This window comes from Mastigoproctus giganteus, chromosome 6 (assembly GCF_048544385.1).
Source record: "Mastigoproctus giganteus isolate SK-2022 chromosome 6, ASM4854438v1, whole genome shotgun sequence".
Taxonomy (NCBI): Eukaryota; Metazoa; Arthropoda; class Arachnida; order Uropygi; family Thelyphonidae; genus Mastigoproctus; species Mastigoproctus giganteus.
Window position 1 is genome coordinate 67,848,361 of NC_143580.1, and position 19,242 is coordinate 67,867,602.

The following is a 19,242-nucleotide window of genomic DNA, read 5'->3' on the forward strand; positions in this document are numbered from 1 at the left end:
TCTTAGGAAGCATGTAGATTTACTTGAGCATGTACAGGGAAGGGCAAAAAGATTGGTGAGGGGAATGAAGGGATCCTCTTACCAAGAGAGGCTTAAGTTCTGAAAATTGCAGTGGCTGGAGACTAGACACCTGCACGGTGATCTGATTGAGGTGTATAAGGCCTTGAATGGGTTGAGCACGCTGAATTCTGGTGGGATCCTTCCACTTGTTCAGATTACGAACCTAAGGGGGCATAAATTCAAATTAAGAAAAGACAGATGTAGAATAGATGTGCGGAAATTTGCCTTTAGCCAGCGGGTGGTTAATTGCTGGAACAAACTTCCATCTGTCGTTGTGGAAGTTGATAGGTTGAATAAATTTAAGGAGGAACTGGACAGGCATGTGGAGGGAATGGTGTGATATATATATATATATTTTTTTTTTCAGCTGATGCTGCATGAGCTCGTACACTTGCTTTCTTGCATCACATGCCACTACTACTACTACATGGGTTCATCAGGTAATCCACAGAGCGAAAAGTCGAATGCGTATCCTAGCCATATAGTGCAAAGAAGCCAGTCTTTTTCTGCACCAGCCTAAAAAAGAAGAAACTTACTAGTATTCACCATTTTATCAATTTTTGATTATCACAAATTTGGGTGGATTCAAAAATTGATACATTAACAATTTTTTTTTTAATTTTGGCGGTTTTTCTCCCACCAATTTTATTTAAGAATAGCGCTTCCACAAAAGATTACATGAAATGAATTTTTGGGAAGTTATTGTACCTGTATTTATTCCTACATTATATCGTTCTGTTTGAGGGTAAAATTAATGATAAATATCAATTCGAAATAGGATCGAAATGTTGAGAATTAATTTTCAAATGTTAATTTTCAACTATGCGATCCTATTTCGAATACACGATGATGGAATAATTTTCCTAGATATTATTTAGCAGCAATAATCGTCCGTTTATTAATGACATATATTAATCACGAACTTCATTATTGTTTTACCTCCTAGAGTCAATTCTGCAGTTCCTTGTGCAGAATCTCCATCATTGGCTACAATACACTGAAACATTCCTTTATCTTCTCTTATCACAGGGTTGATGCTAACTATTTCTCTGGGAAGAATCCGTATCCGACTATTAGCTACAAGGGGTTGGCGGTTTCTCATCCACATCACTGTCTGTACAGGGTGCCCTGTAATGGTGCAATTGAAGATAAGCGAATCTCCTTCTTCTGCCGTCAGCTGTCTGGGATTTAGAGATACGGACAGAGGAGCTGTAAAGAGAAGAGAAACACTTAAGTTAGTTAAGGTATGGCTTTCTTTTCTTAATGTAAATGACTTTACAATCTTAAAGTTTTTTTTTTTTTTAAAGCTGAAGAATAAACGACATTATTGTCATTAGTCATCGTTCACATTATGACCGACAAGGAGCCTGAAAGGTAACCGCATGGTTAATCCTTCCACTGCTTTAATGCGGGCATTAAGGAGACACGTAATTTATTTTGACGCCAGGAATGTGTACTGCACTCCATCCGACTAATGAGGTACGAGATAACGCTTCAGGGCGAGAGAGAGACCATTAGACTACGCCATATTTGTAGTAACCCGTATGTGATGAGAATATGGTGGTAGATCGTTAAAAAAATTAATGATAACAAGTTAGTAGAAATCTCATTATCTTTAATAATGGCGATTCTTGGGTAGAGCTTTAAGAATGTAAACACCTCCTCTGCCAAGCCAAAGGGATAAAAGGCTAAAAGAGAGCTTTAGTTTTAAATCTTCTTATTTGAAGAACTTTTTGACAGACAGCTTAAGGACAATTTCGAAAGGGTTATTTAATTTGAACTTTATGGACGGAGAAATGCTCAAAAAAATGATCCAACAAACTTTACAGGAAGTATCTGCTTCCCCAAAAAATAAATATTCATTATATTGCTTATTCAAGCTTTCGTTGTACAAAATTTGTTGCAATTTGTTGTTCTGCGAATTATTTTTGGAGATGGCAAAATATTTAAACACGTCACATTAATTAGACAGTCAAACTTAAATCGTTTAAAGCACAAAAGCAAACTGAAATTTTAAACGCTTTTCGAAACCTACTCTCTAGAAGTTTCTTCTCTTCAGTGAATGGTCTCCCGATCTCGTAACTTCACTTCATAAACCACCCTCTGGCTTTCCAATCATTCTTTCCGGGACAGAAGAGTAATTACTGAACTGTCTATAGATGGCGCTACTAAATTGAAACTGTGGAATTTAACAGGCACAAAAATATTTAGGTTATCGAAGAGGAATAATCAAATATTCTTTGAAAATCGCTTTTCAAACAGTGATGGGTAGTTGTTTAAAGTTTGTAAAGTTTTTCGGTGTTCTATTTGGCGTCAGAAACAGCATCCATTCTTTCTTTACAAAATGCCATTTTTTGATACATAATTCAGAGTGTGGAGATAAATTATTGAAACTTCTTTCGTGTGTGTTTAATGTTACAGTGCGTGTGTGTGTGTGAGAAATAGCATGAAATATTACTTCCAACTGAAAGTGACAGGATAAGTGGAAAGAGCCTTAAGAATGCGAACGAAAACTATAAGAAGGAAGTGTAGGAAGTTCAAAGGAAAAATGGGAACTGATAGCGAAAGACATCACTGTGTTCGAAGATAAATTTTAAAATCTCGAGATTTTAAATAATTATGAAATCCATCTACGTTTAATCAATTTAATGAAATTTTGTTAAATTTTAAAAAGAGATAAGATACATTAAGAGTTTTGACTATTATAGTAATTTGAAGTTAAACAGATAAAGGCATTTCAAAATAAATTTAATTTTTAATTACTATAAACATAAATATATAAACATGCTCGTCATTTATTACTATTTATGCCACCAAAGAATTTCTAGATGAAAAGTACATTAGCCATAGCTTTATTTTCGTATTATTGAAGTAAAACAAGTGAAGTGGGTTCATACACTACCCACTACAAATGTCAGAATTGTTTGAAAAGTGGGTAACAGGTTTGGGAAGAAACTGTACCTTCTGTAATAGTAAAACGATACATTAAGCTGCAGAAATCTACCTTATAGTCCCGGCCTTGTCCCCTCTGATTTCATCTCTTCCAACTTTGGGAAAGAATATCTGGCAGAAGATACTCTGCGATGGCGATGGAGTTAAACGGTGTATTGAAACCTGGTTGAATGGGATTGCTTCAAAATTTTACTGCATAGGTAAGATTGCACTCGTAACGTGGTGTGATCAGTGTCTAAATGTGATGGCTGACTAACGTCCGTTCATTTATTTATTGATTCATGGGTCTGTCATTAAATGGCTTCTCATGAGCACATTTGTTACTTTTCTTTCCCAACAGCTCTCGTATTATTACTATTGTATCAAAAATATTCCGTTTATATGATCACACGATAATAGATGCCAGAGGAGATTACAACTAGTTATTTAACAAGCATATTAGCATTAACTGTATTTTGTGATCATATACACTGGGACCATTGTCAACCCAAACGCAAGACCTATTGTACTTCTGCATTAACTACTTGACTACTACTTCTTATAGCCAATCTTTATTTGAACCAAAACGAAATATACTTAAGAATACATTTATAAAACCAGGACTAAGTTCAATCCCCTGGAATTAAAGTCAGCGTGGTTTCAATTAACTTGTATATACTGCCTTACCGTTAATATTCGAACACCTGCATATCTACAAATAACCTCTATTTAGAGGAAAACTTATAACGTGTGTCGAAACCATTAGCCTTTATGAGAGCCTCTGGTCTCCGTGAACACTCTCCAACAGTTTTTTTGTAAATATCCTCTGATATTTTCCGCCATGCTTTTTAAGCGGCGAGCAGCGAAGGTTATGCTTTTGGGCGGCCTCTCCTCACACGCACCCTACGATCCAATTCATCCCAGAGGTTCTCTATAGGATTGAGGTCGGGGCTCAGGACTGGCACTCCAACTTTTCGTCGCTCATTTCCTTAAAACAGTCCGCCACAACGTGAGAGAAGTATGAAATTGAGTTGTCCTGCTGATACAGATATAGGGATTCATCGATGGGAATTTCTTACAACATTGGTAACGCATTATTGTACAGGACGTCTAGATAGACCTCAGCATTCATGTTTTATCCAAACAACCAATGGTCCCGGGCCAAAACAAGAAAAACAGTCCCAGACCATCACGCTGCTTCCGCTAAACTTTATTGTCGGAACGATATAGTCCGGCAAATACCTTTCTCAGGGTATCCACCACACCAAGGCACGATTGTCAGACTGCTAGACTATGTACCATGACTGGCCATTCCAAAGCACAGCTTCCTTGGGTCTACGGCCCAGGAACGGCCTTTACACCAAGCTAAGTGACATCTGGCATTTGTTGGGGTGATCAGTGGCTTGTGGACGGCTGCACGACTGCAGTAATCCATATCATGCGCACTGGTGCTGTATGTGTCCCATTGTCTCAGTGATGGCCTGCAGTTCTGTGCAATATCGACCTGCATTCTGAGGGGACGATTCTTTTCAGGATTCTCCTGTCAAGTTCCGTCAGTTTCGAAGATTTACAGAGTCGGATGGGGCGACCCTGTAAACTTTCGATGGATGGGGCAGTGTAGTTACATTTGCAGTCTGAAAGGAGGTTCCATCCACTCACTGTAGTAAAGGAGAAAACAGTAAGAAAATATATTACCATCAATATTAATATGTAGTAGTGTTTAAAAATATAGACTACCCAGTGTTTTTCAACTTTGGTATTCTTAAATTTATCTTTCGAATAATTGGATGAACATGTTACTCGCATAGTACTTCCATATGCACGATAATGTCATGTGTTGCCTATTGTCTTTGACCACTTGCTTTACAACTTTGCATCAAATCGTTAAGATTCTGTTTATATTCCACTTGGGTTAAATATTTTAACCTTTTCTCCATCATACCCTTTGTGCATCCCATCGTTGTGAGAGTCAGAATATTAATATTCGCATTTATTTTCAAAATTAATGGCTTCAATTTTTTTTTATGATTCATAGAGTTAATTTAGTGTATATGAAACATACACAAGGTTCCAGTAATTCATCAATCAACCAGCAAGTTTTTGCGAGATATATGATGAGAGGGGTTTAGAAATAGAATAGAAACTTTAGAGAAATTAAATTAGGAATATCTTAGCGTCTATTTTGCCATTAATCTTGGTTCCCTGTCGTTTTTCACAACCGTAATCTTTGAATCAATGCCCTTTGTTTTCCTTTTTTACGAAACTGCTCAAAAAGTGAAATTAATAAAATCCAAATCGATTAAACAAAACCTTAGGGAGACCCATTTTGCCTAGAGTTTCGTGATTTATTGCACGAAGTACATTGGTTAGTACCGAAATAATTTATCGGACTCCATTTATTTCATTGTTATGTAAATAAACCAAAATGGCAGTTGTTTCCTGTGAGTAATGTCCCACCACCCACCAGTGACAGACCAAATCTCGTTAAAATTTGTAGCAGTTTATGGTTTGCCGAAGTCGTTCCAGTTTCGGAATGGTAACGGAATGAGATTAAGGGTAAGAAAAGCACTCTATAAATAAGGAGAGACAGATGAAAGAACTCCGAAGCATTAATCAGCAGAAAATGATTTAAACATTATGGTAAAAGGAATAATAATTCATTCTGTGACGTTAAATAAGGGGGAAGAGGCTTAAATACTTCTAACGGAAAACGGGAAAAAAGCTCCACACTAGAACCCAAGTGGCGACAAGGGAACACTAACTGTGACCGTATAATACCCTTGAAAGATCCAAAAAGGAAATTTACGTGATACAGTTTCGTGGTGGGAGTTTGTTGTTGTTGTTGCTGCTATGAGGAAAAACCAACGAACGATTGGATGCAATTCAACAGCGAATTGTTGCATCTATCTTCACGGAAGATGGACAAGAAGTTCAAGCCGTAAGCGGCATACTTGCAGATATGAATATATATAGATCTACCGTTGATGTGAAACCATATAACTATACTCAGTCGTCAATTTATTAGGAACATGACTTTGAATCTGTAGACAACCTGATATTCATACGAATTACTCCAGAATGTCAACTGCTCATTCCAGCGTGGATAGTAATTATTCCTCTAGTATATTCCGTCTTAAAAGATATTTTCCACAATCCTTGAGTAGGAGAAAGAAGTGATCCATAGCCCATTTGACTTAATTTCATGAAAGACTTACATATGTTGAGTTCGGATCCGACAAATGTGTGGACTAAGCAGGAAGAGGTGACTTGTCTTCTCCTAGAATTACTCCGCTGGATGGTGCTGATGACATAGTGCATTACCTTTCTAGAAGTGGCTATTACGAATAGACGGAGAGTCATTGTAGGGAAATAAAGCTAGTCCACGACGATGCTCAAGTAAACTGCAACCTCGCAGCGTTGGTCAGCGGATGGCAATATCTTCTAAAGCCATATTACTACCTCAGACCTGGAGTCTTCGTGTCGTTTTCTCCATATTCCGATTCCGCCATCTGCATAATGCAATTAGAACTGGAATTAGTAAGACTACACGTGACTACTTCTAGTGTTCCAGTATTCAGTTCTTATTTGGTCTGCTGCAACTGTTTTTTTTTTTTTTCGTTAGGATTTACAATTTATTAGAATGTTTCTAATAAATTGTCTCGTAAGAGCAGCTAGCACAGCGGGTATGTTCGCAGTGGGTGGTAAAATCATGGGTTCGAATCCCGTTTAAACGGAAGAAACTTTTTATGGATTTTGGATTTTTCTTTTCACTCTATGGCCTAGTTAGTTAGTCTCGGCAAGAATTGGATTTTATTTTTCCGGAACTCGGAATTTTCATCCAGAAAACTCAAACAACTAGCATCTAAGTATTTATGGGTGACACAATTATCCCAGATTGTAGTAATAAATAAATACTGCTTTGTTTTGTGCCAAAACAACTGAAGCTCTGAGGTATCAGTGTATTGTATCTCTTAATTGTTTGTATTCTGTGTTCAGCTTGCTGGATAAAAAAATCCGACTTCCTCAGGTGACTGTAACACTCTCATCTGAGACCGCTTAAATAAACAAATTGTAAAAAACAGATTCCTCCCATATCCATGGAATTAGAACCCAGATCGCGTGAAGCACAGTCTATTGTCTGGAAGGAGAATAAACTATGCTAACCACGATTGTCCATCAGATAAGTGAGCTTGGGTGTAACACCAAACCAGAGAATATTTTAACCCAGATATTTAACTCCTGCCCCGTAAAAGAAGTCAAATAGAATATACTGACATTTACGAGTTAAATTGGATTTTAAATTTGACTTTTACAGAAACCCTAGAGTTAGCAGGCGCTACCTCTCAGTAATTACTAATTACTAAGCGCTAAGGGTGCTTTTCTCTAGGCAGATAAACAAACCGAAGAAGGTAGAAAGGAGAGTTGTTTTGTTGGTAAATCGTGATATTACCTTTACTAATAAAACGATTTACCTTTTGTTAGTAAAGGCTAATCTTGTATTTCCATGCGCCTCATTTTGGCGTTTAGAATCCCATTAAACTCTAACTTTAGTTTAGCAGTCGCCATACTTTGTTGTAAATATTGTATAAAGCTAAGGTACGGTCTTCGATTTTGGCATCACCCTGTAGCTGTATAGTATTTATTATTTGTTTACTGTATACTGAAATGTCTAAGAAGAGGACAAATATGGAGTTCAGAGTTCTCTGCTAAGAGAATTACCGAAGTAATTTGATAGATCTGAAATTGGCATCTGCCGCAAATTTGAACAACGGAATTTTTCAGATGAAAGATGAGAAGAAATTGAAATATTTTAAGCTTTGTTAGGGATTTCCTACATGTTGAAGACCTGTAGTTTATCTAGGATCCCTAATAAGGCGAATAAAAATAATTGTAAGAGTTTTGTACAAGAACCAGCAGAAAAAGGGGAAAGTAGGCTATTTAAGAAAAAAAAAGCTGATTGGAGGACAGTATTGATGATAACATCAATTTAAATTTTACTGACATGAATGCTATGGGAAACGATGTTATGACTTTTGCTCGTGACAGTGCTAATAAATAAAATTCTTGCTCAGGCAGCCCATCAAATAATGAAGAAATGGGAGGATGCGGAGTTGTTTTATCTTCAGGATAACAGTAACATATGAACATGCCTTGAGAAGGGTTGAGGAAATGAAAAATAAGTCAAAAGATATTTATCGATGTTCTGGGTAGCCAGAAGTGGAAATCAAAAGTAAAGGGAGATGAAATGAATGCTCATTTCATCCTTTCCAGAGAATATTTCTGAAAAGAACTGCACCGGATATGGGTAAGGTGCCAAAGAAACAGTGGTTGATGTTTGAAGAATTGGATCTGTTTTTCGTGGTAATGTGTTGGACATTCGATGCCTGTTTCTGGAATTCCTACCATATTTCCTGCTGCAGAAACCTACTAATAGTATGGAGACCGTGTGCAGTATGCGTCTTCTGAAACAGTGTCAAGAAAATGTCAAGGGGCAGAGCGATTCCCTTCAGCTGTCACTGGGCCTGTCTCCAAGTCTCTCGTTGTCCCCCCCCCCCAACCTCTCGAAAGCAGTCGCAGATTGTACGATAGTTACGAGCCAATTTTTTTAGATTTAGTTCAATTCTTACAGCATTTGCAGTGATTTTTGTCTTGTGTTCTCACTGTAAGATGCTTCTCGTGTTTATTTGGACCTTCAAGAGAATGGCGATAAGCGACGGCAATCGTTGTGTTGAAATTCTCTTTCGAATGCTCCATAACGTGCCACTTTCCATATACTCAGTTTGATGGAATAATTCGCGGAATAACAGCGCCACCATAAATCCACTCAAGTTTCAGCCAACTTCGGATAAGCAGCACTGGAGTATATCTCCAAAAACTCACACTTGCAAGTTCTGCCATTATTATCATTACATTTTTGTTGCCTGTTAAATGCGCTTGTAGAACAGCTATCTGGCTAGGAGGACTTTACAAATATAGGATGTCATTACTTAGAATATTGTGATGTATGCAACGTGAATAAAAGACATTTGTTTGGTAGTTGCAAAGGGGCCTTAAGTTGTATTATGTAAACGTGAATGGCAGATGTCCATATTTATGACTGATCCCTATTTTATTACTAGTCACAATGCGACTAAAATTCTTCACCATATCTCTCAAATCCTGTTGGCATTTCTAGCACTCTCACGCGATTTCTGTTTAAGTGGAATATGGAATCTAGCGATCAGAAATTGGCGACATTTTAAAGTACTCTTTTAGGAGTCGCGTGCGAGATTGAGATTGACTCTCTGCTGCGTAGCTGACGGAGTATGATTGTCTTGTCTTCATCCAGTAGCCCTTAGGCCTTTGCAACTAACAGACAACCAGTCCGAACTTCCAACCGTGTCAATGTATTCTTGGACATACGCACCTCTGACATCTACCGGCAGTTTGCCAATTTCAGTGGTTGTATGGTGCCACTGACATTCCGCGATTTAAATCAGCATGCATATAATTCCATGATTTTAAGCGCTGTTGGTACATCGTCATGTTCTGCCATTTAACTTTACAATACTTCATTTGTAATATAGAATAAATAATTTATTTTTCTGTGTCGAAGCAACTGAGACAATGATTCGTTATTTTATTGGGTTTAAATAGAAAATTTGATTTTTCCGAATTAAAAAAAAAAAACAACAAACCTAATAACTTCGCTCAATACGGAATAAAAATCCTATGAAAGTTCCTCTTCTCAAGACGAGACTAGAACTCAGCGCTGTTCCACAATCTAGAAGTGCATTGACCATCCAGAAAAGTCATGCATGCATCAGGTACTTTAATCAATGCCACTACGTTCATCAATTAGTTGTATACACGGCCCTACCAAAATAGGCAGACACCACTCCCATTGAATTTAACGGCGCTAACAACATTTATACAAAGCAGAAACAGGTTTGCAAATGAAATTGGTAGCCAACAGCAGATATCACAAACAGCAGAATGAGTCACGCAGGGCACTTATGGTGTTTCAAATAGTATTAATCGTCGAATGCCATAACAATTTCCAGATGTACACAGGAGTGTTTGAAAGTGTTGTTAAGGGCTGAAGAGAACTGCACGGAATGGGTTTTCATGGCACAGCTTATGCTCTCCTAAGCCATACATCACGTTAACGAACGCCAGACATTCGTTCATGTGGTTCAAGGACAATGGGGAAAGAGTAAAAACAGATCCTATGGGTCAACAAATCGTGTCAGTCTCTGGAGTGCAGGCGTAGAAAATGCTTCGAGTGTTATCTTTCAGTGTTCCACTTGTCCCGAAGTTGGGAGGATGCGGGGTCATCGTGTGGGGCTGCTGCTTCTCGTGGTTCTTACTTGGACCGTTGGTTGTAATGCTAACAACCATTAATTTCAAGTCGAACATTGACGTCTTGGACAATTCTGTGGTTCTCCGGAAATGGGTCCTCCACGCTATAGCACGATAACGCGCCATCCTATACAGCGATCACCGTAAAATCCTGGTTTGAGGAAAACGAAGTCCAACGACTTGCATGATCCCTCCAGAGTACAGATCTGTAACCCGTCAGATCAGAACGTCGTCAGTGCTCCTCTCTTCTGAAACTGAACTAGCGACTGCACTGGACAAATTCCTGCTATAAGGAGCTGGTCTTAAGTTCCACGATGAATCGATGTATTATTGAGGATAAAAGTGCTGCTTCATCTTTTTAATTTCTTTATTAAAACCAGTTTTCCAAGCGTGCTATCCGAATGCAATTATCATAATCACATTTATATTTCCAAGGCGAATACATAACTGATTTTGAAACAGATACAATCAGAGTAATTTTTAGATCTCTCTCTCTCTCTGGTCAAAAGACTACAATAATAATAACGGTTAGCAACACATTTCCAGGAATCTTTTAATTGCTTACTAGATATCATCTGTATATCATGCTATGGAGAAACAAGAATATATGTTTGAAAGGAGAACTGATATTTTCTATACTGAGCCAAAATTATCTTTCGCAGAGAGAAGTAATATCTTCGTGTAAGCTATCTGGTAATCCTTAAGGCTATCATCGAAGTATAATATTCAATTTTTTAGTGGTACTGGCTAACGAATACTCTGGAGACCCAGTAAAGGATCATAAAAATATAACAAGCAGATAAAATCCTTTACTAAGTGCAAAAAACTTGTGAAAGTAGTTCAAGTTTTGTATAAAGCCGGAAATAAGAGCTCATGGAGAGTCTTTGAACGTTATAGTTCCTAACGAAGTTCATATTAATATGAAATATTTATTTTTATATTATTATCTGAAACAATAAGCTTTCTCTTGTGAAATCTTTGTCAAAAAGCATATGCATGTGGGAGGTCTGAATTCGGTTCCTCAAAGAACCGAATTCAGACCAAAGTAAGGCACTTTTTCGGAAGGGTTGGAACCCTTTAATAAAATATTTTCATAAGACAGCCAAGTAGGTCAGTTTGGGGGGCGGTGACTAAAGTTCTTTTTATTCCTCAGTCTCGGAATTTTCATCTACTAGACCTGATTGGCCTCTCTTTTCCAGTACACAACGTGGCGCCTACTGGGGAAACACCCATATTCACCCCGCCTGGCTTTATGCAAATCTGAAGATAAATAATTTATACCAACGAAAGGTCTAATTCCGTGAAATATCTTCTCGAAACTGTAATAAAACACAATTATCACTTATTACATCTTATGAGGAAGTTTTCACTACTTAAAAGAGGCATGAACTCAGTAATACCACTCACCTGTGATAAGTAATTCGACTTCCACTTTCTCCTGTCCAATCGTGTTATTGGCCACACATACATATTTGCCACTGTCCTGGACTACAGCCTGCCTTACGACTAGCGTGCTGTCAGTTTGGAGATACTTCTGTCCCTTAAATATAGGCAGTAATCTGCCACTACTCTCCTTCCTAAACCATGAAATTGAAGGAACAGGATAGCCTTCCGCAACACAGGGTATCTGAACCGTGTCTCCTTGTTGGACACTTAAATGTGGCTTCCTGTCCGTGATTCTAGGGGGGAAAGTGGTATGGGGATCTGGAAGAAATCACATTAATACGTATTTTAATCCAGAGTAAATGATGATTATTATGAGGGATGGTACATTTTTAGAATCTATAGATAACATCTTTAATAGTGGGGAAAATGGTTAATGCTTCTTACTTTTAAAAACATTATTTGCTGACAAACGTGAGGGAAAAAAATAATCTCAATGAGGAATTTAAGAAATTGAAAATCAAAAGTAATTGTTATTACTCAAAATCATAAACTTGAAGGATCTTTTTTCTGCAGGCAAAAAGATTATCACTTATTAAGAACATAAATGAATGTTTCGATAAAAAAAATTAACATTCGTTTATATGTTGTAAATAAACTAATTAAATCTTCAATTTTTCTAATCAAGAATTTCGAATTCCTGATTAGAGGAATTTCGAAGACATAATCTAGAAATAATGCCTTGTTTTAGTAGGAGCAGGTTAACGTGGAAGCCTAAAAGTAAATGCATTTAGACGTCAGCTCACATAGGGGTAGCCAAATGAATACGTTATTACTTGGATCACTTTAGTATCGGGGATTCATCCAATGATAATGATTGAATGATGATGATTGGGATTCAAATGATGATGAATCCCAAGCGAAAACTTGGGATTTATCATCAAAATCCTTATGATAAATATGATGACCACTTTTTTGGCTAACTGCAATCTCTCGGATACGCGACGAATCGCCTGATCTTCTGTGCTCTGTTCAGTTAAATGGTGTTGTAGTGGTTATTCTTTTCAGGTGTTGTACAATGGACATCTTTATGCAGGAGGAACATAATACTTTTTTTAATAATCAAGTTAGTGATGGTCGTCTTAAATATAGAACCACTTGGGCACAGATAATAGCTGTAATATATTTCTACAAGTGAGCCAGCATATGAAAAAGAACATGGAGTGTCAACAGAATAATCTAGGAAACAGTTAAAATACATTAATATTAGAGGTATTTAATTTCTGTCAAGAGCTCCGGAACTAATGCTGAGTATCATGGTAATTTAGACCAATGGCCAGCAATTCCCCCCCCCCCACTTTGATCGTAGAATTGTAGGTAGCTTCTGCAAGACGTGATGAGTGACTTCAAAATTCTGAAATGAAAATTTAAAAATCGAACTTCCGATTGTGGTACGATCTGGCTTGCAGTTCATAGATCTGGAGTCTCCTGTTCATTTGCGTAGATCACGAGGCATATTCTTGGACTCGGTACAATATATGAGTTTATCCTCACTTTTAGCACCGTTGTAATGATTGCTGAGCTTCCAAACTGTGCGGGAAAGGCGGCTGGGTTCCAATCCCTTCAAAACAGAAGGAATTTTTATGCTTGTTTTATGGTGGAATTATTATCGGTGTGAAACAAGGATTTACATGATTCCTTTCCCATTTTTTGGTTTAAAACCGAAAAAAACTATTATAATATGCATCCATTTACTTTTCTCTAAAAATTACATTAATCTTAACTATTTGATTGTGGACACTTTAAGATTATCCTCAATTACGTTACGATTTACTATTTTTGTATTTTTCGGTGGTCTACTTCATTAATTTGTTTCCAACTGAATTTTTTCTGGGGCTTATATTAAAACGTGTTATCGAGTACACGTTGACTCGCGGTTCATATCTTTTTGTTGATTAAGTTTTTGGTGAGGCAGTAAACCCCCAGGATATCACTATATTAAATCTGTAAGCTACATGAATACTACGGTCGGTTTACTTGTTTTGCAGAATGAAAAATCCGGGTTTCCAAATTAAAGAGAGAGAAAGCAGAAATCTCACTGTGGCTAACTCGGTCACAGTGTGAATAGTCCATGGGTTCCTCCAGTATAATCGAGCCTCGAATCCAGGCTTTTCCCAAACTGTGTAAGGGGAAACTGTAAGAAAATAAATTTCTTTATTTTTGAAAACTCCAAACACGAAGGTATTAGAACCAATAGCATTAAGTACAGTGCGTGCATTAAAGGTTCAGAAGATGAAAGGAGATACTTGTTGACATTAGATTTTGAATTTCTGTAGATTTTAATCTTCAGGAAATACGGGCGAAGGAAGGTTGTTCCAGAAAACGGAAGTTGAAAAGATAAACTAGGAAGAAGAAAAGTTGGTTCTGTGAGTTTGAAGTTGGACAGTAAATTTCAGAAAAACAGTGCCCATGGAAGTATCTGTAGAAAAGGCATACAGCAGGAACAGAACGCTTGTAAGACAGAGTGGAAAGACTTGGTTAGAGATGAGTTATTAATTAACCTAACTGCCCTCTTTTGAATGGGATCTACAGGTTTTGTGGGCACTGCCCCAGATGTGAAAACAATATTCGATGGTAGGAGGGATTTGAGATTTGTACTGAGAAGATGTTTAGACGAAAAGTAACGCCGAGAGCGAAAGAGAAAATCCACCAGTTTGTTAGATGCAAAGAAAGCAATATTTCTGATGTGCTTATGTCAAAGGAGATTATAAGTCAGGGTAATTTCTGATAGAGATATGTGATATTGTCTAGAAATCTGAGTGTCGTCGAAAATAAGCATAGGAGCAGAAGAATCAGTGTTGCGAAAAATTAGAAGGGACGGACTGAGTTTTAGAACGATTGAAGTTAACTAAATTCTCTTTTCCCCATTGGAAAATGATCTGGAGATCAGCATTTAAGGAATTGGTAGTGGATATTCCAGAAGTTGCAGCTGTTTGTGCATGGCAAGGATTGTCAAACCGGAAGGCGAACGCCATGTGTTCTATCGTCAACAAAACTATGGGTGGGATTTCCAGTTAACGGAAGAAGGTCCTCTTGACGAAAGCGTTTCACAGGAATTATGATCAGTGCAGATTGATCGCATCCGGCAGTTACTTTAATTTTGCGGCAGAGTCCACTGTCGCAAACAACTCGTTCTACCTCATTCTGCGGAAGTATGATAAAGTCACCCACTTGCTCTTGGAACCATTCCTGAATGATCCGTGCTTTGTGCCACAACAAAGGAAGTTGGTTAGATCCCATACGCTGCCATGAAAAATGCACGGACCGTTGTGAACTTTAGTTCTTAAAATCTGGCCATCTGTATTCAAAATGCGCATTGAATATGTAAATTCTCGACTGAAACGACTTAATGCCATTCTTACTCAGCCCTACACTTAGTTGGCCATATGATTCATTGCAATTAATTCTGTCCTATATTCCGCTCTCCATCATTTGCTGTTGTCTGTGCTAAATAACCAATCACTTAACATGAACAGCATAACACCACTTCACTATCGTACTAGATGATTGACTTCGGATTTTCTATATTTATTATAAATAAATGGTATCTATTTATTATAAATAAATGGTATCCATCACGTGGTGGTCATGATATGTGCCAATCTCCTGAGCGTTTTGCAAGCCATACGTGACTCCATATATGTGGCTGAGAGATTATGTAGTGCTTTGGTGTGGACGTCTGTGTTTACAATCATTAATATCAGGTCTAACTGTGTACAATGGCTGCGTGAAATACTAATATCATAATCTATGGTACGTTAACTACTTGAATTTGTTTCCAGTCCAACTGTCTGTCCATTGTATTGTTATCTGGGTTAATCGAATACTTAATAACTGTGAGTTCTAAAATCACGTACTCGGTAAATTATGAACTTTCCATGTTAGACAGACAACTTGTGTAGTCAAGTTTTGAGACAAAAGAATTCCCATACTGAACTTTGCATATGATGCAATGATCATTCTATCATTACACACCGGTCCCACATCATTCTTTACTATGTTCATATTGTAATGCCAACCCTTTTCTATTACTTTAAGTAATTCTGTGTTAAGATGGAATCGTGGAAGTGACTGAATCCGGGGTCAGCAAGACTTATAGTATCAATAAGACCTTTTATGTAAGGAGGGGAACGTCATAAAATTATTACTGTGATTTTAATTTTATTACTGATTCATGAATTCTTTGCAGTACGGTTGATTTTAACCGTTGTGTTTTTTTTTTTTTTAAATTTAAATAAATGATACCACAGTGATTTGTTATATGCATGAGTATTTGGCGACTTTAAGTTTTGTTTTTTAAAAATTAAACCAGCTTCTCGTCATTAAACTCAGTACTATACAGAGTGTTTTAATTAAAAAGAACCGGAATATGTCTATTTTTAGATTTAGGCTATTTGCCCATCTTCGATTTAGTTTGAAAATGTCATCGGTGTACTTCTGAAACTAAACTGATTTTATTTGAAGGGTAAGAAAAAACAAAATGGTTGTATGTGTGCTCGCTCTAGAACAGTTAGCTGCACGAGGGCAGTTTGTGTCGCGTCTCACGCCTGCAACCGTCGTTTTTAGACTGGACAGAGAACAAGTTTCCCATTAAGGAAAAAAATAGTTGATTAAGAAAATTTTCAGTTTAAAAATTGTAAATGTAAACGATTAAACTCAATCAACGTTTTAAAATTTCAGTTCGAATATGAAAAAAACACAATGACACACAGCCTAAACCTAAAAAAATAAAAAAAAAAAAGCCAAATAAACTTGGTGCCCTTTAACTGCAATAACCTGTAGATGTGATGTTGTGTTCTGGTACGCCTTTACTCGTGAAATTAACGTGTGTTTCCACTATTTAGGTAGGCATAACAAAGTTCATTATTCTTTGATGATTTGAGTTAATGCCTGCATTGCGCTGAAGTCCAACTTTTGATAATAGCCCTAATGAAGAAACTTTCAGGTGCTGTAATTGAAAGTACCAGTCCATGGTTTCATCCCGGTTTTCTGCGTACGTAGAACCATGCCAGGAACCTGGTAAAAAATTTTTTTTTATTGTGACGTACAATGTCCAAAGTGTCATACTCCATTGACCCCAAAGAACACACTGTCCCGCGAGTACCATTTTTCTTGTGAATTATGCGAAAGGCAAGTTATGGACTTTTCTAGCACGTGGAAAATAAGATGGCAGTGGCAAATATTAGAATCCACATGAGATTAAAAAAACACTGTCATATTAGGGTTACCCAAGAACAACCTCATCCAAGTATATTTATGCGCATAAATTGAATGTGTTCTCTGGTCGGTTTTTCTGGACAAAAAACCCAAGTTTCGGGGAGAATAACCACTGTGCTACCGTGAGGACATCGGGTAGAGGACAGCTTGAGTGTCAGCAGGCTATCACTTTGCTACATTACTTTAGGTTGCGTGTGTGTTATACGCCAAAGCAACTAAGGCTGTGAGGCATCTATTGTGCCTATAACTGTGTATGCTTCTGTTGATTAGCTATTTTCTAGGCGAAAAACTCGACTTTCAGGGAGAAAAAACCATGCAGTCATCGCCCGAGATCGACTAACTCAGCCACATTGTGTAAAAAAACCAATAAAATTTTCTTATTAATGAGAATCGAACAGGCCTTTTCGGACACCTGAGCCAGCACTGCGCAGTATCCATAGTTTTTCACAGGTGTAAAATGCGGCGAAGAGATTGGAACTATATTGAAGGCATTTTATACTGTTTTTTTATGGGTAAATAAAATTTCGTGGTATTCCATCATGTGTAACAGTGGGAAAGTGTAGAACTTTGTTAGATCACGCTGTAACTTTGAATTATTTGTTGTAGCTAAGCTTTGTATGCAAATAAAATATCTTAGAGGTTTTTCTTTATGTAATTGCCAAAGCAGTAAACGTATTTCAGCATTTTCATACTATGTTATTTTCGGTGTTCGTGGATTGAGTTCATAACTAGGACTCCACGCTGCAGCGAGGAGATAAACCAGTAGTCTCGCAGATTCAAGCCAAACTCGAAATTAAAAGTAACTTCCTATATCACCAGCCAGTTGTATAAACATGTCAGACAGAAATAAAACAATGTATTGAAATTAATATATAGTTTTATGACTTTGAATGGTCAAAATACTAGATGCCTGTTATCTCCACAAAACACAGGTCACATATTATTTATGGGCATTTATAGCCAAACTTTGCAAGTTTTGTTTTAAATCATACAGAAACAAACGCTCTCTTGTGCAAATATGTTTTTATTTTCAATTTTTTTAAATAGTAGTCTCAGTCACCATAGGATTATGGATCCTATAGCATTATAACTGCCATACAATATTTTAAGGAAGGGGTTCACTATCTGGTGCAATTTAAGTGTCAACATCGAAAAAAATTGGCTGTCTTGTACAACCAATTTTTTTTTTCTAATAAAGTAATCCAACATTTTTTCCAATCTGCCACTTCGCAAAAATATACGTATTAATGTTTTTATCTCCTGACAATTCATAATAAACGTCATCCAACCCTCTTCCTAACTATTCATCCATCCAAATAGATCACTGGGAATGAAAATAAAGATCACGAGGTTTTTCCACAGGATTTAAAATTTGTTCCATAATTTTTGATCGTACAAAAATACGGCGGTTATGGTTGGTGTACCCTAGAATAACGATGAAATGAGGAGGCAGCGAGAAACTTCGGGTAGTTATAAGGGTCATTTTAAGGAGTTGTATAAGAATTACCAAAAAGATCACATTACAGAAGTCGATACAAGATGCTCGAAAATATGATCACATGACATCAGTACGGCGTCTGATAACTTCAAATGGCTAAACAGGCCTGATAGCGGTGAACCGTGCTCGATATAATGGCGTCTATAAGATTCTGTGGCAACAAATCACATCCTTCACCAGCGTAGACCTTAGCTCACCAAGTAACCGAGCAGTTGGCTGTCGGCGTGCAATGCGACGCCCAAGCGCACTTCATATATCCGATTGGATTTAAGTCTAGGGATCGTGCTGGCCACGGAAGTTTCTATATCTTCAGTTTCAAGATATTCCTGCACCACTTGTGCTCTGTGTGGTGGTGTTGTGCATGAAACGAAAATCTGGGCTAACTGCACCCCGAAAATGTCGCACATAGGGTTCGAGGATCTGTTCTCAGTACCTCTGTGTAGTGATCGCCAGTATGGCCCCCGTTAAGTGTGGACGCACGTTTTCCGCTCTCCTGAATTTTGTTCATGAATTTGTGGTTATAGTACTTACTAGTTTTTGAAAATTGTACTCTTCAGTAGAACTACAACAGTGGATCACAGGGTGAGAAACGTTTGCTTATTTACTGGGAACTTTGCAGGTTATTTACGTTTTTTTAGCTATATCCTTTGTTGCCAGACCGTATTGGTCACCATGCGGCTGATAGCAGGGCTATAGAGAGGCAATTATACTGTGGTTGCCACGCAAATACCCTGCACTTGACTTGGAGGCTT

General features: G+C 37.5%; 1 protein-coding gene across 1 annotated transcript in view; it reads right to left on the bottom strand.

Moving 5' to 3' along the window:
* The window catches only part of LOC150084394 (cell adhesion molecule Dscam1-like), a 687,198-nt gene that overhangs the window by 370,047 nt on the left and 297,909 nt on the right, over window positions 1–19,242 (bottom strand). The window contains 2 exon segments of the mRNA XM_090376030.1: window positions 1,000–1,269; window positions 11,740–12,036. Of these exon segments, the coding sequence (XP_090232156.1) occupies window positions 1,000–1,269; window positions 11,740–12,036 (567 nt within the window).